The sequence below is a fragment of the Daphnia pulicaria genome, chromosome 9, assembly GCF_021234035.1.
Source record: "Daphnia pulicaria isolate SC F1-1A chromosome 9, SC_F0-13Bv2, whole genome shotgun sequence".
NCBI classification, from domain to species: Eukaryota; Metazoa; Arthropoda; class Branchiopoda; order Diplostraca; family Daphniidae; genus Daphnia; species Daphnia pulicaria.
Window position 1 is genome coordinate 1515335 of NC_060921.1, and position 25084 is coordinate 1540418.

General features: G+C 43.2%; 1 protein-coding gene across 6 annotated transcripts in view; it reads right to left on the reverse strand.

Annotated features, from left to right (window-relative positions):
- Positions 1-773: 773 nt before the first annotated feature.
- LOC124312789 (protein madd-4-like) overlaps positions 774-25084 on the reverse strand; it is a 29779-nt gene continuing 5468 nt past the window's right edge. For 2 of the 6 annotated variants that reach the window (XM_046777246.1, XM_046777248.1), the window contains 25 exons: positions 21077-21154; positions 20106-20270; positions 19955-20020; positions 19702-19869; positions 18295-18463; positions 17296-17428; positions 16497-16593; positions 16267-16371; positions 14940-15138; positions 14670-14862; positions 13832-13870; positions 12560-12748; positions 12148-12428; positions 11225-11565; positions 9898-10358; positions 9694-9821; positions 9507-9602; positions 9017-9360; positions 7575-8132; positions 5901-6102; positions 5105-5440; positions 4848-4996; positions 3847-3940; positions 3617-3670; positions 774-1679 (listed from right to left, as the gene is read on the reverse strand). In XM_046777246.1, the coding sequence (XP_046633202.1) occupies positions 1375-1679; positions 3617-3670; positions 3847-3940; positions 4848-4996; positions 5105-5440; positions 5901-6102; positions 7575-8132; positions 9017-9360; positions 9507-9602; positions 9694-9821; positions 9898-10358; positions 11225-11565; positions 12148-12428; positions 12560-12748; positions 13832-13870; positions 14670-14862; positions 14940-15138; positions 16267-16371; positions 16497-16593; positions 17296-17428; positions 18295-18463; positions 19702-19869; positions 19955-20020; positions 20106-20270; positions 21077-21154 (4950 nt within the window). In that variant the 3' untranslated portion in view covers positions 774-1374. Of the gene's footprint in view, positions 1680-3616; positions 3671-3846; positions 3941-4847; positions 4997-5104; positions 5441-5900; positions 6121-7574; positions 8133-9016; positions 9361-9506; positions 9603-9693; positions 9822-9897; positions 10359-11224; positions 11566-12147; positions 12429-12559; positions 12749-13831; positions 13871-14669; positions 14863-14939; positions 15139-16266; positions 16372-16496; positions 16594-17295; positions 17429-18294; positions 18464-19701; positions 19870-19954; positions 20021-20105; positions 20271-21076; positions 21155-25084 lie in introns of all 6 variants that reach the window. The other 4 variants (XM_046777247.1, XM_046777252.1, XM_046777250.1 and 1 more) reach the window with 4 other exon arrangements.

A 25084-nucleotide genomic window follows, 5' to 3' on the forward strand; every position in this document is an offset into this window, starting at 1 on the left:
CCAAAAGTCGAAATGTGTTCACCGGAATTAGTTCAGAGTTGTATAGCAGCCCAGCGTTCGTTTGCGTTTGCTTCATTTTCTCACGCTAGTTTGACGGTCGGGAATAATATAATAGAACGAAAAAAAATTTTGCGGTGAAAAGAGAACGGCCTCTTCTATATATTACAGTACACAGACTATTTTAAAGAATAAAATAAAAATAGGGATCGAACAAACTGGGTCGTCGGGCTAATGAATTATCATCACCCGATGAGAAACTTGGGGGGTTGCCGAATGATTTGTTTCGTCATCAGAGAATGAAGAAAAATTCCCCCATTTTGCGGTTAATAGTTGTCGAGGGATCGTTCATTATTAGATCGGCCGTATTACGTATAGTAACTCGGCCATTTGCCTTGACAATTGAGCGTGAGAAACTCTCCCACCTTTTAGCCGACATTCCCCGGCCACCAAAACTCTTACCGAAAAATAAATTTTTTGGCCATTTCTCGTTTGAACAGAAAATAATTTCTTTTCTAAGAATAAATAAGAAAAAAAAAAGGAAATGTATTGATCTTTTTTTCTGACACACACAATAGTCGGGGCTTGTATAACGGCACATATCTCAATCAATACACACAAAATATTGGTGGGATTACAAATGAAAAATTCTGTTTGCAGGGGAATGTATTATTATTATTATTATATAACTTATAGAAAAATGGGAATTCGCTACGGATGTATTGTGTGTTTGGATAATATAACGGGAGAGAGAGAGAGAGAGTTTCCTTTTTATTTTATTAAAATTCTATGGCCGATGATGTCAACAACGATGGTCGAGCCTCGGGAAATGATTCTACTAGGAAAATCTCAAAAGAAGAAGAAGTTAAGGTTCTCTGCCATATTTGCGGAAGAAGGAATAATGAAGAATTTTTCATTTTTGGCCGGGAGAAAGTGCAAATGGCCCATTCTCTCCTGTTTATAAGATGACGAGGCTCGTCCCCGTACTCCCCGAGAGAGAGAGGAAAAAATGACGAAGCGAATTCTCAACTTGACAATCATTGAAGAGGAAAAGAAAATGTTATTATTTATGTACATCAAGAAAAGGGAATTAAAAATTAGTATTTTTTGGATGTGGGGTGAGGAGGAGGATATACGACGAGTTCGTTGTATCTAAAAAAGACCCGGGTCAGTGGGCCAATTCCAAATGGCACACAAGGAGGAATTTTATTTATTTTAAAAATTAAAAAAATTAAAAAAAATCAAATGGAAATGAATTAAAAACGAGAGAATTTTGTCCGGAGGGTTGACATGACTTTTTTGTTTCTTAAATCGAAGAAGAAAATGAATTAATGTCGAACAAAAACAATGGCGTTTAACTCTAAATTTAAAAAATGTCTACGAGAGATGAGATGGAATTGGTGGTGGTAGTGGTGGTTTCTTGTCGGTGGGAACTTTTTTGTGATGATGATTTTTCTTCTTCTTGTTGTTGTTGTTGTTGGTTTTCTTATTGCTCTTGTCGGCGGCTGTCAGTGTCCGGCTGAGATGATCCGTTTCTTTCTTGTCAGCGGGTTTGGTCGGAATGGGCGGCGGCTGGGCATTTTGGCATGTCTGACAGCAGTGCTGACGGTAGCGCGGGATGTAGCACAGCTCCAACGTCTGGACTAGGCCGCAGTAGCTCGACTGGTCCCGGCACTGCCCACCTGCGTTTACCAAATATCAAAAATCAAAATGATTCAACTCAAAAACATCCAACAACCATAGAAATCAAAGGAGGAACGAAAGAAGAAGATGAAACGTGACTAATAATGAGAAATGCCGAGAGTGGGCGTCAACTACAGTCAATCAGTCGACCGTGAATCTCTGCGTTTGCAGCAACGACAACATGGCCGGGATGGGATGGGATGGGATGGTGGTCGCTCGGTGGTACAACCGAAAAATCGTGATGGATATTTTTCTCTATCCCCCCACCATTTCTTATATATATATTTTTGATGATGGATGAAATCTAAATGTGGGTTGAACACGACGGCACGCTCGGATGAACGCAGACACAAAAGTAAAAAAAGATGAGGCCGGTCTTTTTTCAATGACTTACTACTAACGTCAATCCCGACGAAAACCTCAAGGAAGAAATAAGAAAAGAGTCTCATCACATCATCATCGTGTGTAGAGTTTGTGCAGAGATTTTTTTACAGTTCTTTTTTTTAAGATTGAATTCGATCGTTGCGGTCGAACGGGAGCGGACAGGTGCGTCAGCCGGGCCGGCAGATTTATTTTGATTTGATTTGAGAAGTTTTTTCCCCGTGACAAATCAGAGCGGCACACCCGACAAATCTATTCCACAGCCGATTGCGCATTTTCCCTGTCGACTTTGGCGGTAATTCCTTTGGAAATTTAAAAAAAGTCCGCAAACGATTAAAATAAATCGAGAGAAAATATTAATTTTACTTATTTCGTTTTTTAAAATTCCCGCCACGATTTTCCATCGGCTTTATGGTCCGCCTTTTTCGTTTGTCGAATCCAATTCATCACGATCCACGATTGCTAATAATTCACTCATAGCAATACAACTCCTCCCCCCTCTCTCCCTCTCTTGGAAAAGGTCTTATATAACATCTCCCGACACACATTTCATCTTGTTTTTATCATCTCCTGGCGGCGAAATGAAATTTCACCGGCGCCAGAAAAAAAACACCCAAAATAAAAATAATTAAAAAAACTAGTACTTCCTCATTCCCCTCATCAGCCAACAACAACAACAAAAAAAGTTGTTGTAATCACGAAAAAAAAACCATATCATCCCTCCCCTCCCCCCTGCCGCCATCACGGATTTAGACGATTAAAAGTCTCTCACACGACAGCAGAGAGAGACTAATCAAGGCGTTGTGCAGCGTATGGATAAAAACTTCCCTCTGTCATTATTACTATCATCATCAAAAGTGATGATGATGATCCAAACCCCCGACGAGAGAGATGCAGAGAATACGCAGACACACGGCCGATATCACCAGCGCCATCTGACGGCGTGAAAACTCAACCGAATTTTTTAAAAAACAAATTCTGCGTTGAGGTGTTGAATCAATCGCCGTATGGGTTTGTTGCACACGCTCAAAGCGGGGGATTCAAACCCAATCAGATTCGTGTTCATTCGCGTAATCTTATTTATTATTGATTTTATTTTTAATTCGTTTGAGTTGAGGACATTCGTGAAGAATGAAATGTCGAAATCCCCGCGGGAGACTGCGTACACGCACCCCTCGGCTAAAATAGGAGGTATAAGGAAAACGACACACGACCAAAGAGGACAACAACAACAACAACAACACAACATGTAGTATAAATAATCCAGCCCGGAAAGGTAATTAAAATGGCGCACACGCCAAATGAGAGGAAGAGAAAGAGAAAAAGAGCCGCAATGGATTAAGTACGGCACGCACTCCTGCCAATTAAGGCAGAAGAAAGAAGAAGTTCAACAGATCCCGTCAGAGGGCAAGGTCAAATTCTAAATCTGATGCCATAACAACAACCACCGCGCCGCGCGGTCGAGATGTAATAATCATTAATTATTTGAACCCGGGAAAAGGTGAGGTCATTATTGAAATGAAATAAAAGGAGAATGAAATAAACAACAACTTACGTTGAGGGCACGGAGGTCCCCGACAGGGACGCGTTACGGGTAGTCTAGGCAATTCTACACAATTTTTTCGAATTGGGTTTGTCAGAGTGTGAAGGTAAAAATTTGGCGGGAGATTTGAAAAAAAATTTAAAAATAAAAAGGGAAAAAGGTTAAAAGAAAATGTTGTAGTTAATCAAATCAAAAGCCAATACAACTGAAAAACTGAAAAGAAATGAAAATTGATAAAATACCGGCGCAGGCCATTCCAGCGGGAGATTCGGTGCCGTACCAAACGCAGCGCAGGAGTCGCGATTGGTGGCCCACAGAGTCGCAAGTAGCCGAGCACTATAACACGTGGCGTTTCCATGGCAACCCAAATGGGAAACAACAACAAGGAGAAGGAGAAGACAAAAAAAAAAAAAAAACGGGATTCCACACGAGAAACAAGAGTCAAAATGTCACGCCAAAAGAAAGAGAAAATCAATAATTGGCATTCTAATTATTTCTGACAAATCAAAAATCAAAACCGGAATTTTTCTTGAATCATTTTTCTTTTGAAAAAATCGAAACGGCGCAGATTACGAATCAAAAGTTAACTGGGTCAATTAGACGGTTAGACCAGTCCAACGGCCTCTAAATGTTTCATTTTCCCAGTAGTCAACCGAAAGTGTTTCTGGTCTCATTTCCCGCGAATATTCACGAAGGACAATAGGATTTTGAATCAAAGAAAAAAACTGGACAAACGAGATTATTGCAGTCAGAAACTTTCACGAGCTGTCCCGTACGGTCTCAATCCTACGTACACCATCCATCTCAATCTGACGTCACATCATTTTTGTTTAAGACCAAGCTTTGCGTGAAAAATGCAACGCCATACTCCCCCCCCTCCAAGCCTCAAGTCAAGTTTCATAATCGTCAAAAAAGTTGTTTCGTTTTTCTCTCTCTGTGGCACAGGTGAACAGGAAAATCAAAAAGGAGAAAAGAATCAAATGAGTTAAAAGAGAAAAGCACTACTGTAGTTATGAATGTGTGTGTGTGTGTAAACTACTGCATAATACATGATCTAACCACACCTTTTTATTATTTTTAAATAGAAACTGTTACGTGTTGTTGTTGTTGTTGCTGTTGTTGCGCCCAGGCATGAATAAGTCAACTACTACTACAACTACTGTACAACTAGACTTTTTTTTCGGGCCGGTTGATAATGTAAACGAGAGCGAAATGTTGGGAAAAAACAAACATCGTGACTCACGTGAGACCAGTCGGAGACTTTCCAGGCGCCCCGGCAGTTTTCGTTGAAGCATTCACGCTTCTGCGACGGCCTGTCACGATCGCTGCACAGGATGGCGTCCAGCAAGGTCCCGTTGTCCATGACGCAGTCCAGTTGCCTCTTTTGCAGCGCTACAAATGAAATGAAACGAAATGAAATGGAAAGAAATTCCGGTTGGATGCAGGAGATGGCGTGATGGACAACCGCAATTCCAGCAAATGGATTTTCTTTTTAAATACCTGTGTTCCAGGTGAAGCAGCGTGATTGATGGCACGGAGTCCACGATCCGGCCACCCAGTGAGGGCAAGTATCCAATCCGCATTTCTGAACGGTGGCCGGTTGTCTGTTGTTGCTGCTGCTGGCCAACGATGAAGGTTTGGTGGCATCGGGAGTGTCGGGATTGGCCAGTCCGGCATCCTCGCAGAGACTGGCCTCGACCGATTTGGTGACGTTATTGTGGCGGACGATACACTGGACGGCTCTCACCTGGAAGCCGCTCCCGCCGCACGTTTGCGAACACTTTGACCAGGGCGTCAGGAGCCATTCAAACTTCAAGCTGTCCGCTTTCCCTTTTTCTAGACACAAAAACAAACAATGGGTCACAAAACAAATTTTTCACGAAGAAATAAAAATGGCAACTGGACGTGAAAAAATAAATATTCCGGCCCGTCTTTTATTTCTAAAAATCGCCCGTCACGCTTTCTCTTGCCATCCCCGGGCAATTGGGTTTCTATTGACTCGAAACACTCAACTATTTACTCACTACATTAACACGGGGCCCTCCTCCCCACCTTAGCCGGCCAGCAAATAGAAAGAAAAAAGGAGGTTAACGGCGGGGGATTTGAATATTCAATTTACTAAAAAAAAAGGTCCGCCATTTTTCTGATACCTGTCGACGAGGCAATAAAAGAAAAGTGGGCTAACTGGTGGTTGGAAAATTGTTTTTTTTTTCTTTGACCGCGCTACATATATTGTCACATTATTTATTATTATTATTACGACACTGATGGTTGTTTATTATTATTATTATTATACCTTTGGCCGAAATAACGGAAGAGCTGCTGGTGGCCGGATCGCTGACGGATTTTTTGGCGCCGCCCGTTTTCTGCTGGTGGTGGCCCGGCGAAGCGTTTCTCAATTTCGACCGCTGACTGTTGTGGCGACTGCTGCTGCTGCTGCTACTGCCGGACGGTTTGCTGTTCTTCTTGGACGACGACGGCGACTGTTCCGGCTGTTGCTGTAAAGGCCAGAGAAGCTGTTCTATTCGTTATGCGAGCAAATAATGGGTGGCGGGCAAATTAAAAAAAGTGGGAAAATAGAAAAGAAAATAGACGCGCACAATCATTCCGAAATGAAACTTAAAATTTAAAAAACGGGACGGACCAGACGAATTTTGTGTCAACTAAACAAATGAACAAAATTTCCGTCTCTCTCTCTAATCAAACGGAAAAATAAAATCGACACATGCGCGACGACGACACGGATTTTTGTTTTTCGCGGATTTAAAAAATAAAAATAAATTTCCGCGCGAAAATTCAAACGAAAAAAAATTTGAAAAAATTAAATGTTTTGGTGAGAAAAAAATGACGGACGAAAGAAACCTTGAAAAACGTTCTCTATATATATTATCTTGATTTTGATCCAATTCCAGTCAATTTCCTTCTTCTTTTTTTCTTCCTTTTTCAAACATAAACGCAGTCAGCTGAATCATAAACACACACACGCCAAACACACACACACAAGAGTTTTCGGAAAAATCAAAAAGAAAAAAGTAGACACATCCATCAGCAGCAGCTCTCGATCAATAATAACACGTAAAATTATTAATTTCTCCTTTGTTTTGTTTTTCTGATTTCAGCTAAAATGTCATCAACATGCCGAATATTTGGGAATTTAAAGTAAAAAAGAAATTGGTAATTTGAAAAAAAAAAAATTGGTAACACAAATTAGAAATTCAGCACTAATATATTCATCAATCAATCATGATCGGCATCAATCACCCGCCATTTTAAAATTTTTTCTTTCACTGGAAAAGGGGGGGGGGGGGGTTGGTAAAAAAATTTGGGAATAACAAAAAAAAATTTGTTTGGGAAATTCAAATGTGAAATTTTTTTAAGATCACGACTAAATCTCCACCACCCCACCCCCCTTTTTTTTTTTGGTTTCACGTTATTCATTTGTTTCACGATTTTTTCTTTTTATAAAAATTGGCAAATGTTTTGAAAAAACTTCCTTTCTTCCTTCCTTCCTCCCCCACTGGGTTTTTACCCCCCCTAGCTATTCTAATCCTCTACAAATGTCAATATATAACAGATAATGACGAAAGTAAATCTTATATTATATTACATGTAAAATATTATCATGGGAAATTGTTATTGTTAATATACAGCCGAGAGAGTTAGAAAGAAAAAGAAAAATGAATATAAGAGATAAGTAGATAATAATGTAATATTTGAGTAATTAATCGCCCTCTTTGTTTGTTAAAAATTTAAAAAGTTGAATATTTAATTATTTAATGAATTTTTAAAAAAAGGAGGGAAAATAAAATAGAGAGGTGGGTGGTGGGTGGGGCTGTGATGTCGATCATGCGAGTATCTGAAATCGAGAAGCGGCAGCCACGACCACGACGGAGACGATGGCGAGCAACGGACGATGACGAAGACGGCCGAGTAGCCAAGGAAGACTCGCCCAGCACACGGGCCATCTCACCTGGACCAGTCCGGCAAGGAGCAATTGGAAATAAGGTGGAGACGCCGAAGGGCGGCCAGAGCTACCCGATCGGGCCGCTCCGTCGCCGGCCACCCGGTTGCGGCTCTTATTGCTGCCGTTGTTGTTGTTGCCCGCCGCTTTGGCCGGCGTCGCAGGTGCCGGCGCGTACGTCGGGATGCGGTTCGACTGACGCGATTGGCCGCCGCCACTACGACCCGATCCTCCGGGATCTTGTCGCATAGGATCGATAGTCCCCCACCAGTTTTGAGTTGGCCAAAAAGTCGGAATGGGATCGATGCGATCCGGCCAGTTACTGCTGGCCACTGTTCCACTTTCTGGATGGGATGGCCGGTAGTAATCGTCCCGATCCTCATCTTCTTCTTCTTCTTCCTCAACGTCGTCGACATCGACACTGGCGGAAGTTGTGGCCGCCGGAACTTCCGTTGTCGTTGGAGTCGTTGTGGTTGTGGTCGGGGTTGTTGTGGGGGGCGGACTGGGCGGCTGGGTGGTCCGCGCACGTGTCACGTAAGTGAAGTGAGGAGTTTGGCGGTGCCAATCCTTTTGATTTTTAGTTTTTGATTTTGATTTGAAATTTGTGGTCGTATTTTTTGGTTTTTGTTTGTTTGTTTGAGCGATTGCGGTTTGTGTTTTAGTTTGTTAGCCGGCCGACAGATGGATGCCGATAAATGAGCAGCGTCCAAATAGAGAGAAGGTACACAGACAAGAATCCACATTTCACCTCGTTAGATAATATTCATCCGGTTATTTTAGTTCAAAATCAAAACAATTGCAAAATTCAAACAAGATCATGTATACGCGTGCGTGCGTGTTTTGTTTGTCGTGCAAGAGCCCCCGGGCGCCGGAATTTAAAATTTAAAAGAAATAAAATAAAAATATCGAAAAGTTTCGGACGGAATCAAAAAAAATAAATCAACTTTGGACGCCGGAATAACTCTGGAACACGTAAGCCGAGTTGTCTACAAGCCACCGGGGCTCACAAATGATATCAAAGTTGCCCGGCCTTTTTTTGGCCCAGCTGCCGCCCTATATATGTAACTGTGTTGTGTGTGTCTTGTACACATCTAAAGTCATTTCCATCCATTTGCCGACGGATGGAAAATAGTCTGGCGGACTACGACAACAACGACGTGCTCTGCGCTCCATCTGTCACGACGAAAAGTTTGCCAGAGACGGCCAGACGGCCGGCCGCCCGTCTGCAACTCCATTATTCACAGCGGATTCAATTCTCAAAACCGAACTCAATTCAATTGCCCAATATTCCATGCCCCTCCTTGTCCGTCCGGATGTAAAACGAAAAGAAAAATTCCATTACCCCTCCCCCTTCCGTCCCAAAGGATTCGATCCTTGGAAAAAGATAAAAGGATCGAAAGAAGAAAAGGGGGGAAAATTGTCCAGTGAGAAAATGTGAGCGGCGGACGTACCTGATCCTGGTCGGAGAAATGAGGTCCGGTCGATCCCGACACAAAAGTCTGGTCCGGCCGGCCGGCCGATTTGAAGCGATGATCAAAGTTGTTTTTGATTTGGCCAGCGTGGCCGTTGGCCAGGCTGTTGCCTTTCATCTCTTTGATAACGTCGTCCTCTTCTTCTTCCTCCTCCTCGTCTTCCCATCCGCCGGCCGCCGGATTCGACGATCCGACAGCCCACGACGATCCGCTGCCGCCGGAAGAAGAACCAGGACGCTGCGACAGCTCGTCCGTCAGCGTCTGCTGGACCCGCTGCTGTTGCTTGACGTGACCGTCGACCTTTGATCGATTTCCGCCGGCCGCTGGATCGATCCATCAGACAAAAAAGGGTGGAACAAGTCGCTCGTTAAACATAATCAATCCAGCGCCTCCGGCCCACACACACAATCGCAACCAAATTTCTTTTCGTGCGAAATAATAAAATAGAATAAAATCAAATAATTCCTACCGGGACTGCTGGGCGATTCCCAGTCACTATCAGGATTGTTGGGTGTGGTCGGAGCCGGCCTGACGGTCACCGTGATGTTCGCCACACTTCTTCCAGCTGGCCAAAATAAATAAATGAATTAATAAATGAATAAAACATTTTCCATCCGCTTTTAATAGAAATAATTCAAATCAATTCCGGAATTTACCGATGCAGGAATAGACTCCGCTGTCGCTGAAGGTGGCGTCGCGGATGCGGAGCATTCCCTTCTTGTTGAGTTCGTGTTTGGGATTCTTGACCAGCAGAATGTGATCCTTCATCCAGCTGATTTTCGACCTGCGACCGGACAACAAATTTTTACAAATTTAAAGAATTTCTCGGATGAAACTGGGAATTTGATTTTTAAATTTACTTGTCGAAATGTTTGACTGGGCAGCGGATTTTGATCTGAGTGCCTTTGAAAACGGTGGCCTTCCCGCCGATTTTCAAAGTGACTTTCTTCTTCGACTGGCCCTGCTGGACGAAATTCTGATTGGTCGACTGGATTTTGGGCAAATCCGAAGCGGCTGCGGCTGGGGACGGGCCAGGAGGTGGCGGCCTCTCTGGAACGCTGCCGGCAGTCGTTGCTGCTCCGCCAACTTGTTCTTCCTTCTCCTCTTGGCCTCCCAAATCATCCGCTTCTTTTCCTTCCACTTTGCTGCTTCCGCTGCTGCTGCTGCTGCACGTCTTGCCCATGTTGCAGGGCTTGGACTCGGCCGGCCTGGACGTCGGATTGCAGTGGTTGGCCGTCTTGGTCAACACCTGACCCAGGGCCAGGATCTGCTGGCAGGAAACTTTGCGGACCTTGAATCCTCCGTCGCAAGTCGACGAGCACTGCGACGTCCGTCCAAATAAAAACCGAAAAGTTTCAAATTAAATTCAATTTAAAATTCAATGAAACCAGAAAAGAGATACAAAGTTGGGACGGGCAATCAAACGGACCCGAATCTCCCCCTCTCCCCCTGCATGTCTATTACATTTACGGATTTACCGAAATAGAAAAGATCCATCGTCTCATTTGCATAGATTATTTGGGCCGGCCAACGACTTTCGACTCTCTCTTTATCGACCACCACCACCACCACCAAGCTCGCCCGTCTGATTTTGCCAAACAAAAGCGCCGACCATTTCCCTCTTCAATTGGCTTGTCCAAAACTTCAAACACACAAAAACCCGGACCGGATCTCTACCCCCCGGAAGGAATATCCCTGGGTTCTCTCTAACGAAAATCTAATTGATTTATCATTCCGCTAGCCCCTGGCTGGCCCCTGGCTGGCCCTGACCCTACACGTCAAGTGTATTCCAATTTCCTCGTGTTGTGTAACACAAAACCACAGCTGGAACAGGAGGAGGGGAAAAAGAAAAAAGGATCTCTGTGTGCCCGGCTCATGTAATCAACGACAGAGCTGGAAAGAGAGAGAGAGACAAGTCCAGGGCCGTTAATGAATGATTGATTGGTCAGACAAGTCGCCCGACACGCGATCTGATTAGCCCCTGCTCGGCTGCTGCTGGACTGACTGGCCTTTGCCATTTGATGCCCCCAAACACGAATCAGTTTGTTGGTGGTTGCCGGACGTTAGCCGGCCATAACAATACGACCGGTAATGAGGAGTAACAAGACACATAAAACCGCAAGCTGGCCCGTTTGTTTGTTTGGTTTGGTTTAGCTGGACACGACAACAATGGTATATATAATATACCTGACTCCATTCGCCCGTCTTCCATTCGACCGGGCAGTCGATCATGTTGCAGTACTGCTGGGCTCTGGGCGGCGGCTGCGGGCAGAGGTCGGCGCCGACGGGCAAGGTATTGCCACCACCGCGGGCAACTTCGTGGATACAATGGACGTCGCGAGTCTGGACGCCGCCGCCGCACGTCCGGCTGCACGACGAGAAGTCGGACGTGTTCCACCTTGGCGGGCACGGCACGTCGTTGCAGGTCCGGGTAATCGCGTCCGGCCGCCGCTCCATCGGGCACAAATGCGGCCCGACCCGCTGGCCGTCCTGCTCCCGGATGCATTCAATAATCGACTCCTGGACTCCTAATTCATCCAAAGTGAAACGGACATGAGAAAATGAAAATGAAAATGAAAAAACGGCCAACCAGGACGGGCCAGACAGAAAATCACATGAAAAAGTCAAATCTTGGGGTAGTACGGCTAGTACGGATGGACAAAATGATCAAACTGGGCCGGAAAAAGAATAGTCCGTCGAGACATAAAAGGACCAGAAAGAAAATTGAATTGCCCGTCGGGATCAAATGGAAAAAATAAAATATAAAAATAAAAAATAGACAAGACACAAAAGTCAAAGGGGCCCGACTGTGGAAATGTCAAACAGGATCCAGGGAGAGAGAAGCAGCCGGATCAACTTGATGGAGTTGGATACAACTACACAAAAGGAGGGGCCAGCAGCAGCAGCAACTAACTCAACTCTGTAAAAGGCAAGTTGGGAGGACACAAGACAGAAGACGGGCGAGGTCAAAAACGTTGGGCCACCCCATCACCACCACAGTCTTCCTCGGTATTGATTAGAAAGACGGGAGATGGAAACGGAGGACTGGCTGGGCCGGGCTGGGCCGGCTAGTAAGTTGAGTTAGATGGCAAGAAAGTCAATTGAAATACCTCCGAGACATGAGGCGCTGCACTGCGAGAATCCCGATGATTTCCAACTATGGGCCAGCAAAGGGGCCGTCACGGATGAAGGTGGAACGGCGTACGAAGGTTTCGTCACTGTAACCGGGCCACTGCCGCTACTGCTGCTGCTCCCGCTGCTACTGCTGCTGCTGCTGCCGCTCGTCAACTCCATTTTAGTGGCCGCCCGGAGATCCTCGACCGGTTTACGAGTGCCCAGCATCAGCTTGTAATTGGATTGGTCGCTGAATTGGTCAATCCACGGCTCGTACCTTTTTTAAACCCAAACAAAAAAAAGGGAAATGAGAAATTCAATTTTGGACGGTCGGGAAAAAAATAAAAATTTAGACGGCCAGCTGGCCAGCCGGAATTTTTATTTTATTTTATTTTATTTATTTTTTACTTGTTTGAAAGACTGCAGGGTCTCATGAAGCAAGGCTCGACTTCGGCCGGCTTGAGGCCGGGACACTCCTTGTCCGGCAATTTGGCGATCGTCTTGGAGAATTCCAGGAAGATTTTGCAGTTGACTTCACGCTCACGGGTCCCGTCTCCGCACGTCACCGAACACGGACTCCATTCACCGGCGATGAAACTGAATTTTTTGTTCGGTTTTTTTGTTTTTGTTTTGTTTTGGATATTTTTGTTTGTTTGTCGATTAGTAATCGATCGGTTGTGCAATAGAATTTAAAAAAATTGGAGAAAAAGGAAAGAAGAAAATAGAAGAAGAAAAAGAAAAAATAAAAACAAACGGAAAAAAATTTAAAAAAAGGATCGACTAATCAAAAATTTTTTGGCGACCCGACACACATAACAACAACTTTCTACAATAATAATAATCAAATTTCATTTTCTTTTTTTTTTTTTAATTTAATAATTAGAAAAATAATTTCTTTTCGGTGAGTGTGTACAAGTGCTGAGGATTAACAACCGTTTCATTAGCTCGTTCGTGTGTGTAATAAAGTGCGGAAAAACAACAAAAAGAAAATTCGCCCAAACAACAACCAGTTGTGGCGGCTATAGAACACAACAAACGACGCCATGCCCATAAAGTATCAAAAGATAACTTGTTTTATTATTTAAAAAAATTATTTTTTGTTCCTTTTTTGTTGTTGTTGTTGGTTAGCCAAGAGTGTCGTGGTGCTGGTGCAATAATTAATCACAGCCAAAAAGCCCAAAAAAAGAATCGTGTGTGCTGGGGGTGCCGGGCAAGTAAAAGTACCAGCCAAAAAAAGTGCTTCGTGATAGATAGATGGATGGATTTATACATCAAAGATTAAGAATAGAGTAGAAGATAAGAGCTATATAGAGAGAGAGAGAAGATTTGCTGAAGGGATTTGCGGTTGATGTCACGTTTGCCTTGGTATACACACGCACACACACCACCACAAAGTCTATATTTATTTTGGTTTTCCGAATGATTGATTCAAGAAATCAATTTTTTTCTTCCCCCGGGAATTTTTTGTGCTGGGATAAAAAAAAGGATCTACTTGTGTGATAATAATTTTGAAAAAATAAATTTCGTTTCAGATCGGAATTTCGACTAGAAAATATGAAAAAAGGTGATAACAATGTGAGTGATGATGAGGGTAAAAGTGCGCCAAATGATGCAATTTTTACGTCTAAAATTTTTCCAAGGGGCTTTCTCTCGTTTGTTTTGTTGGTTAGAGGATCGTACCTTTTATAAAACCAACCGCAAGCGTAATACAACGCCAGGCTGGTGCCAATTTACAGGAATTAAAAAATAATTTTTTGTTTGTTTTTCACGTGAGTGGACGGGAGAGGAAATTGAAAAGAGAAAGAGAGAAAATAAAAAGAAGAGAGAGAAAAATGAGTCTCACTTGCCGACAGATTTTTTGTTCTTTTTTTCTTTGTTGTTTGATTTGAAAAAGTAAATCAAAGATAATCAAATCAAAAGCAGATAGACATTTATATAGAAAAAAAAAGACGATTTTTGTTTGTGTGTGGATAATTTTCCTCTTCGATTAATGAATTGCTGTTGAAATGTTTTGACATTCGAGCGCCAGAGAAAGAAGACACACACACAGCACACAGCCAGAGAGAGAGAGAGAGAATATATATAAGAGAGAAGACACAGAAAACACGGCAACCCTGCATTAGAGGCTAGTTTCAAAATCAAATAGAGAAATGTACAAATATGCAAAGTAGTGGTGCACAGGTATAAATCAACTTCCTATTTCTTTTCCCCCTACTATATTTCCTTTTCAATCAAAATTCAATCACCGCCAAAAAACTTCCTTCTTCACCCCACCCCAACCCCCTTTTTTATCCAGCGGATTGAATTCCGTCGGCTTCCATCGCGCGCAAAAATAAAAATAAATATTTGAATTGATTGATTGATCGAAAAAATAAAGCTTATTTTTGGGGTAGACATGTAAACAAGTTTCCCCCCCTTCTCCTCCTCCGGCTCGAAAACAAATTTGATCCTTGTCAGGATTTTTTTATAAAGTTAAAAAAGAAAAGAAAAAACATTTGAAATTGATTTGTTGACTTACGTCGGGTCGGTGGGGACGAGACTGATTTCGCCGACTTGGAGTTTCTCCGACAGGAGCGCCGAAGGAGCCGATCCTGAGCTGCTGGAAACGGAGCCGGTCGGCTGTTGCACCAGGACGCCTTTCAACTCCTTTTCTTCTTCTTCTTCTTCCTCCTCTTCAATCTCGTCGTCGTCAAAGAGATTGAACGGCGTCACTGCACATGTTCAATGCGATCCTTAACATCAAAGTTTTCCCACGGGATTTCTTTTTATTCGGGATCTTTTTTTTTACCTTTTTCTCTGGGCGGGCGGTTGGGGGCCGTGACTGTCGTCGGTGGAGGTTCGGTCGACGGACAAGGCGGTTGAGACGGGCAGGATCGACTGGTCGGCGGTTGATCCTGCAACCGGCAGGCGTTGGTGACGTGTCCTCTAGCGTCTCGGCAAACCACCACCCGCGTCTGGACGCCGTCGTCCCCGCACCGAGTCGAACACTAAAAAAACGGGCGAAATAAAATAATTCCATTACATCCGGCGGCCTTATAATAAAAAAAAAGAAATTCTCCTTCCGGCTAATTTGTAACGTCAACTTCCTGTCTGTTCTTCTTTCTCTCTTTTCATTTGATAGTCGCGGCCGCCGCCCGTTTGCTATTTGAGTAGACGCCAGGGGCCAATAAGTTGATGAGGCCGTCGTGATTGCGCAGCAGCAGCAGCGCCCGTCAAAAGAGTTTTAACTACGCACAAAAGACTGGGGGGGGCAAGGATCGAGCTCTCATCCAACCGGAATAAACCCCCTTCCCTTCCTCCTACTCCTCTAAAAAAAAGACGGAAAGTCTCTCGACTCTACTGAAACGATCCTGCCAACTTTACATCCGCCGATTTTCCTATTTTACCGAGATAAAAGCCAAAAGAAAAAGATCCTTTTTTTGATTTCATTTGGAATAGTCGACAGTCTCACAGTCAATAGAACTTGAATGTCTAACCGAATCGTTGCGAAGGATCTTTTTCTCTTTTCGGGGGGTTAGGGAATGGGTGTGGGATATGATAGAAGGGAGTAAGGAGTCTCCGGGATCAAACGACACGCAGAAATGGGGTAAAGAGGTTCAACAACCAACGACCTTTTAGTCTTTTACACACACAATTCGCCCATTGAAGGGGAAAAAAAGACGCATATTCAAATGAGACTGACTGGGTTGCGCCATTGTGTGTATGGGAGGGAGCGGTTCATTCCCGACCATTTGATTTCGTTCCATGACGACGCGCTCCACCACCTCCTCTCTCTGCGTGGGACATCAAAGGACCAGTCTCCCGTTTTATTTTAAATTTTAGACGGGCGGGTAAATTCGAAAAAGATTCGGGTTCAACCCAATTGTCAACCGACGGGACTCTACTTCCTTTTCGACTACTCGACTGTCAAAGTCGTCCGGCTCTCTACTCTCAATCCTGGTATATAAAACTAGCGCGCGGGGTCCATCCGAATAATTAAGACGGATGGATGAAAGGGGCCGGTCAATCAAGGTTTTTTTCCCCTCCATTTTCCCCCTGGTAACACGAATGACGACCAGGATCGTTTCACCCAAAAATACAAAAAGTTTTACAAAAAAGAAAAAAAAGATTTTCACCTGTGACCAGGGGCCCTGGAACCAATTGGGGCAGTCGTGAGTATTGCAGGGCTCGTGGGTCCTGGCCTTGTGACCAATCAGGGCCGAACAGATGACATCGTCCACCTGGATGATTTCGTCAATAATGGCGAATAGAAAAATAAAAATAAAAAATAAAAAAAATAAAATGTGATGAAAATGTTGACGACCGGGCGGGACAGATGTCGGGATTTTGGATGTCAATAGTTTACCCGGCTGTTGTTGTGCCCTTGCTGGCAGTAGACTCGTCGCTCCTTGACTCCGCCTCCGCAGGTAACCGAGCACGACTCCCACGAACCGACGATCCACCTATTTCATGGCCACAATTTTGATTTCGTTATTTCATTTTTTGTGTTCAATACAACACAGATGCACAACTTCTCTCAATCTCGTCAATATTTCATGTGGGACAAGGCTAAGGTTGGTCCAGCCATCCAATCAATACCCCGGCAAATTATTTTATTTATTTTTTCATCGAAGGACGATCCTTCAATAGTCGACAACATGTACCGATGACATTTCAACTACAAATCAATACATTTTTTGAAAAAAGAAATGGAATCCCAATTTGAAACGATGAAAATAAAGAAAATAATAATTTCCGCGCGAGGAAAAATAACGATCCACCCAGGATAAAAAAGAAAACAAGAAAATACGAGATGAAACGGAACAGATCCTGCCAACCCCCCCGAAACTCAGCATCCGTCTAAATCTCTCCAGGAAAAGTGAAGAGTTCAAGTAGAGATATAACAGTACAGACACACTCCTGGCTCCTTTTAGACTATCTAACAAGACTTTTTGATAAGATGCGAGTCAGAGTCGAAAGATGTACAACTATAGTAGTACAACTCGCGCGCTCATTACTCTGCGGGTGTCTAGCGTCTGTGGGATCCAATCCTTCATTCAAACCCCGCCCCTCTTATTCTACTCTGCGGTTTTTTTTGTTTTTTCAACAGAGAGAAAATGCCCGGGGCTCCCAAGGATCGCAGGCCAAAATGTTAGGGGACTTACTTTGGCGGGCAACGATCCGTGTGGCACTGGACGAATTTCGGTTGGGGCCGGCTCGACTCGTCGCACAAATTCTGGTCCGACACTTCCAGTCCCGTCACGGCGTCCCGGCAAATGATTTCCACTTCTTGTTGACCTGGAAAAAATTAAAAAATTAAAAAATTAATTCCGGCCGGAATTAAAAACAAAAAAATATATTTTTAAGAAATTCGATCCTTCAAAAGAGTGTCGACATTTAATGATGACGTGAATGTGTTGTCTGAATAATCAATGACTAGGGGCTCCAACAGCCCCAATCAATGGGAGTCGATCGATTGGAACAAGAGAAACACAACAACAACAACCACCACCGTCCGGGTGGTGGCCTACCAACAACATTTTCAAACGGGGGTTGGTGGTGTAGGGTCTCTTGTTAAGGACTTGTACTGCTGCTGCTGTTGAATCGATACCGTACGCCAAGAGGGTGGAAGGCGGGTGGGAATACAAGACGTGATAGACACACGAACGTGATCCAGCCCCCAACACACACACAGACACACAGACGGGGTCACCTTTTCATCATGGGCTGGACCCCAACAAAATAAAGACACACACAAGTCGTTCCTTGACTTTACTCAGGAACAAGAGACAACTCCCACAGCTCCTTATATCAGACCTTCTTCGTCTATTCTTTTGGAGAGAGATATATTTTGTCTTGAGCGTGTGTCACTGTTGTTAAGACGGAAAAATATTATTCTTTTTTATCTTTTTCTTCCTTCGTGATAACCTCCAGGAGGTGAGGAAGGGAAAGAGGAGGAGGGGCGGTTGCTTGTTATTAGCGTGACACGACAAATGTCGGTACGAAAAGGGGTCGTGGTTCAAACAAGTTTTTTGTTGTTGTCCGGCTAAGGCCCACCTCGTTAGTAGCTTAGGCAGTGGTAATTATATCTCTTTTTGGGTTTTTTTTTTTATTATTTTTATTGGATTAAAATTAATTTTAAGGTTTGGGGTTTAATTTTTTACCTCCGTCGCAGGAGACGGTGCAGGGCGAGAGTCGGTGGCCGAATTCCCATCGGTAGCCGACGACTAGGTCGTCGCTGGTGTTGTCCAGGCAAGTCGATCCGTCGCCTCCGCACACTCCGCACGCGTCCACTTTGGAATCCGAGTTCAACTGCAGATCGCATCCCACCGGCTGTCCAAAAGCAAAAGAAACAAAACAACATTTCAAAATTATTTATCAGATTCAATCGACATCCATTTTATTTTCATTTTGACTTGATCCCTGGGATCCTGGCCAAGATCCACCCAGGATGGCACGTTCCACATCCCAGCCGGAAAAAAATAAAATCAAACTTTTCTTCTTCTTCTTCCTCGCCCAGAGTGGCCAAGTGAAAAAATGGAGGGGGGATCGAGTCAGGATCGATGTGTTCATGTCAGCAGACTCCTTCCACCCCACTCCCTTCTCCCCAAATGGCAATTGATTTAGCCCGGGATAAAAAAAAAATAAAAAAGGAAAAGTGTGCGGACGTGTTTTTCCGTCGATGAAACGTGAAGCGAAAAAGGATCATCTTTTATTCCAATTTCCCATTGGAGGGCCTGTCAACAGGATTTGAAGAGTTATAAACTTACACAATTTATTTTCTTTTTTCCAATCCTTTTAGACCGGCCAGCCAAAAAAAAAAAAAGATTATTCCAAAAAGTTAAATCTTTTAGTGAGTAAGGACGACGATCCTGCCCTGGAACTCTTGTTCCAGTGTAAAAAGAAAACGACGACTACTACAAGGCAATACTAGATAGTGCCAAAAGACATGAAATAATAAAAAAAAGGGGATAGAGAGTCTATAAAGATGGATCTAGGCTTCTCCCCCAACTCGTCTGTCCTTCTTTCTTTCCCCCCTCAGCTCCTCCGCTTTTACCATTTGATATTTATTATGCGTCGCCCTTTCCCATCCGAGTGAGAGAGTTGGCCCTTTTATTCCGGGCATCGTTCCAGCATCACGGCATCATCACACAAGAAGAAGAAGAAGACGTATTATTAAAAAAAGGGGGAAAAATGTTTTTCTTTCTAGACGACAAAAATCACCACTCGACCCTTTTCTTTTCTTTTCCTTTTTATGATTATTCTCTTTTTCTTTTCTATAATACACCCTCTTTCTATCTCTTCTTCTACAATCCCCCTACCATTTGCCCAAATATTGATTCACCCCATCTCTCTAGTAGACACACACAACTGTCTTGATGGGGGGATCCTTTTTTTTTCCGCAGGAGCGCGCGCTCCTTGTTCATATATTTGCCTCCCATTTTTCTTCTGTTCGTATTTGTTTCACAGATTTTCTCTCTTACCCGGCCAAGAAAGAAAAAGAAGAGATAAATAGATAGATAGATCTATCTTATCTCTGATTACGTGGAATTTGGAATTGTGTGGCTAACCTGGCAGATGCCGTCGATGCACATGTCGAGGCTGCCCGGCTTGCAGCGGGTTCCGTCGTGAACGCGGGCGGCGTGCTGGACAATCAGCGACGTGTTGACGGCCCGACAGGAAAGGGAACAGGCCGGCGTGCTTTTGTCCGTCAGCGGAACCCAATTGTATAATTTACCCTACAGAATAAATCAATTCAAATAACACAATTTGACCCAATTTTTGGGTTTCTTTGGCCCGTCCGGTTGTTGTCCCACTTTTTACCTGGTACGGTATGCTGTTGTAATTCTGGCATTGCTGCAACCGGAAGTCCACCATTTCCGGACAGGGCTATAGACGGAAATTTCCCCCCCAAAAAATAAAATTTGCATATTTTAAATCCAATTGATTTAATTTTGATTTGAATTGATTTTACCTGCATGTTGCAGATTTGATAGCGGATGCTTCGCTCGTGGATTCCGCAGCCTCTGACCATGTCCATGCAGCGGCGGGTCTGGTAAGTGGCTCCACCGTCGCAGGTCCTGGAACAAGGAGCCCATTCGGACCAAGTGGACCATTGCGGCTCGTGCGGATCCCTCGTCTACACAAACAAATAAATAAATTCCACCCCAAAAAAGACGTGGGGATTATTACGACACAACATCCACAAAGAGAAAAAAAAAAGGTGATTGGCACTCGCATCCAGACTTCCATTAAGGACCAAATAAAATAAGAAAACAATGACAGGAAACGAAAAGAGAGATAGGATTTTTCTGTCGCTCCCGTTGCTGTGTGCAATCATGCCGACTCTGTGTGTCTACTGCACAGTAAGTACACACATCTCAATCCGGCGCATTGACAGATTGATCGATGCTGCAGACAAACAACAACATCTCTCTCTCCTTCTCCCAATCCCTGGGCGCGATGATTACCAAGAGATAGACACACACACACAACTCACAACACAAAGTGGATATCAGTGGCGCAGTGGAATTTTGTCAGTTGCCAAATAATAATAATAAAGAAATCGAGACGGCCCATCTCCCACCATAAACAGAATAAACCCCCCACCCCCCACCCGCCGATAGTCGATAAAAAAACGTGTAGAGAAGAAGAAGAAGAAAATGATGATGGACCGGCCAAGGCTATCCAGATTCCGGCGGATGACAAATGATGTACATTCTTTTATGATATTTCTTTTTCTTCCGGGCAGAGTTGTAAAAATCCTCTCCATTTGTTTCTTTTACACACACAAACTATTTGTTGTTTTTTTATCGGACAGGGGGAAATTTCCATCCGCAATCGATCCAGTCAACAAAAAAAAGAAACAAACAAACAAAGGAAGGAAGAAAAGACAAGAAAGACGGAAGGAAGGAACATAAATCATCATCATCATCTACCCCGTACCTCTTGGTCGGCGCCGAAATCGTCCGCCCGGCAGAAGAAGCCTGGCCCACCCTGGTCCATCACCGCCAACGTGACAACCTGCCAAAATATCCAAATAAAAAATACGAAATATATTAATAATCATTTGGAGAGAAAGAAATCAAATAAATCTTCATTGGAATTAGCATTTTTCATTTTATTTGATTTGATCATCATCAATTCGACTTGTCTATTTTGGGTGCGGGAGTGTTTAGCGAGCCGCCAAACCCTCTACTCAACTAGACATTGTGTGTGTGTGTGTGTGTGTGTGTATCGGGCGTGTTGCGGCGGGAGCGGTAATGGATTGTAGCTGGTCGCCATGACAACCGAGCGCATACTCGAGAGAGGATGGGGAAAGTCAGCATTGCGATCAATCCGTCGCTCGACACACACACACAGAGAATAAAATGAAATGTCGTCATTTTTTAAAAGTCTGAAATGATTTGAATTAACGAAAAATAGGAGAAAAAAGGAACCGATCGATTGACAGATGGAAATCGATTCTTTCGGCCAAACGTGTCGAATGACGCAAGAAATTCGAGTAGAGACGCGCTGGCGGCAAGCGGACACGAATTTGTGAACAACCGAAAAAAAAGAAGCGACACGAGAGGGGAGAAAGAAAATTCCATTTTTGGCCGGTCCTACATAACAATAGGCGACACATAACACAACATGTCGCACCCCCCCCCCACCACCACCACCGACCAGGGTAGAAAAAAGAAAAAGAAAAATTATTTTTGATGGTCATCCGACACGCTCCCCTATTTTTTGAAAAGAACTTTGTTTCACTCTGGGCCGGTTATAGTTTTCAGTTACATTTTGAGGACCGGCTCGACCTTTTTGCTTTACACTTAATCAATAACTCTGGGGCGGTTTTAAAGAAAAATACGACATACACTAGACTGACTGAATTTGTACGTATGACATAAAAGCAGTTGTGTGTGTCCACTAGGGTAGTTGTGGGGGGTTACATCCATCCCAAGTATATCTTTTACCAGTGGCAAAAGAGGTCCTCTTATATATTATAAGATATCTTACTAGAAAACAGACTCTCTTCTTTTTACTTTCGTTTTTCCTTATCTTTTTCTTACTTTTTGTTTCTTATCAGCTGAGAAATCCACTTACAAGCGGCTGTCACTCGGCTCTGTACACGATTTATCACGCTCGGTCTCTCTTTTCTTTCTTTTTTTGTGTGTTTCGGTGTGTTCTCTGCGGCGTCTCAACACGCGAACGACCCCACCCAAAACCAAACAAAAGAAAATCCCTTTTTGACCTTCTTTTATTTTATTTTATTTTATTTTTTGGGGGGCAATTGGCTTTGCCAATAAAAAAAGAAATGGTTTTCATTTCACTTTGGAAAAATTCAAATTGAATGATTTTCATGTTATTAACTCGTGGCTGGCTACTTCATTTAAAACATTTTTAAGTGTCGGGGAGGTACAAATGGAGCAGAGAATTTTTTCTTCCGGCCTACAATTCCCAGGTAGATCTCACTTATTTCAATGAGGTAGATCCATCCCCCTCTATACACTAAATATCGATTTGTAGAAAAGACATTTGGTCAAAAGTAAAACCATTAGAAGATGTACTAAGGGGGAGAGAAAAAGATTAGAAAAAAAATGTTCTTTCCTCCCAAACAAAAGAGTGAGAAGACGCACACACTCGAAACGGATTTTTTCCCATTGGTGAAATATCTCCCCCTTTTTCATTTCTTGGTGGTCTTCTTCTTTTAGCGCCGAAGAATGTAGAATATATATAGTATTTTTTTTCGCCAAAAAAGAGGTGGGCTAGAAAGAAAAGAAAAAAAGTCATTTGTCAATGTCCGACTTTCGTTTTTGCGCTGGCGGTTTCTTCTCTTTTTGATAAAAGAGGAGAAAAAGTTGTCCATCTTTTGTGTTGGAGAAAGAAAAGAAAAAATATACCAGCCAACAGAGATAAGCTTCAAAGTGTCTGGAATCTTAAAAAAATAAAAATAAAATTCCAAGTGCAGACACACAGCAATTGAGATGGGCGGAGTATATGAACAAAGTTGCCTCCCATCTCCAAACTTTTTTTTCTTTTTTAAAAATTCTAAAATAAAAAATGTTGTTTGGTTGTTGAAGAAAGTGGATGATTCATCTTCTTTGCACAAACAAAACAATAGTAATAACGTCCATTTCGTAATAACTGACCGATAAAGTAGAAAAATTACAAAATTAAACAAATGCGCGGTTAGAGGCGTTAGAGGAATGTGTTTTCCAGCGAGTCAACCATTTCTTTTTCTTTTTTGAAACTAGATTCCCATCAGACAAACAGAGCCAGAGGGGGGCTCTCTCTCTCTCCTCTATAGATACTCATTGCTGGGCAAATGCAACAACAAACAACCGGGGTCTTGTTTCTTTTATATATATCAAATCGGATCGAATGTCTATCACCGATCTAATCGATATTTGTTCCCCACCACCAGCAGCTGTCGAAGATGCGACATTCTCATAAGAAAAAAAGACAATAAAAATAATAACAAAATTTTTAAATCAAATTTCAAAACTGGTTCTTTCTAGTCGTAAGTGTAAAAACAGTCAAAAATGTTTTAAAAAAAATAAAACTGCGTACGTCTAAACGTACGTGTCTGTTTAAGTTTACAACCCCTTCACTCATCTCACCCTTAGAGACCCTTCGTCTTTTTTCAAACTCCAACAGAGTTTGATGGACACTTCTTCCAGGCTCCATTGTTATCGGTACAACCAATTTCTCTGTTGTGTGTGTTCCCTTCTTCTTCTTTCTTTCCCCTTTTTCAAACAACAATGGGAGGATGTTATTGTTACATCCACCATCGACGTCCCGGCAGTCTAAAGAAAGAAAACTACTCGGAATTTTTCCCAAAAAAGATGCAAATGACAAGTTTTTTGAATGTGTAACTTATTCCCGGGAGTGAACGCACACAGCCCCAAAGGAGAAGAAAATGCTAATAAAAAAGACCCGTGGAATTTGTTCGACGTCAATCGAATCAAGACGGTGGGGGGAGTAGGATCCCTCCAATCAGCTGTTTTTCTCTTCTTCTTCCAGTCGATATTATATGGTGTACCAGGGGGGTGGGGTGGTGGTGATGTAATAAAATATTACAAGATGCCGATACAGCGGCATCTATAATCAAAACCTCATTCGAGAGTACATAGAGAAGAATAAATGCACTAGTCAGCTCTGTCCCTGGCCAACAAAAAATCTTACCCGAGTCCCAGTTATGGGAGACTTTTCGATCGATTGGTTGGTGGTGGTGGTGGGGGGAATTTTGGATGACTGGGCGGAAGAAGCCGGAAACCGGATGCTGACGATTCTCTCTCTCTCCCTCTGACGATATTCCTTTTTTTTATATTTATTAACAAGGCCATCTTTCACGAACGTCTTTGATGATTGCCAACTTTCGAGGGGGGCTGGTTGGCCCAGGGAATAAAAACAAGCCAGTAGCTTTTTATTTCTATTTTTTTAAAAATGATGAACGCAATGAATAAATCATCGAGACGGCCACTCTGCCGCCCCTGTTTTCTCTTCTACTCCGGCTGATGGATCGTCTACGGATTAGAAAAGAAAAACCGGACTGCTGGGCAAAGGCAAGCGTCTATAACCGCTTGGCTTTTGTAGCACCCCCTGGGCGCGTCCAGGCAAAAGAACGACATCATCATCATCCTCCTCCTCCTCACACGGAGGAGCCCCGGTATTATAATAATACCGAAATGTGACACAGTCAATTCCATTTAGAGACTTGGGGAGAGACAGACAGCCGGAATCAAGAGACATGACAGCAATGCAGAGAGAACAACCAAAAAACTTTTTTGTTGTGTGTGTGTCCAGTGGATTAAGAAAATGGGCTCCTTTGAGAAGAAGGAGCCGAAACCTATTTTTCTATTTTTAAGTGAATCAAAAGAAAAAGTTGTTACCCCGACGGGATAATAGAACAGCAGCAGCAACAACAACAATAACAAAACAAGGAAATATAATATCACTACCAGTAGT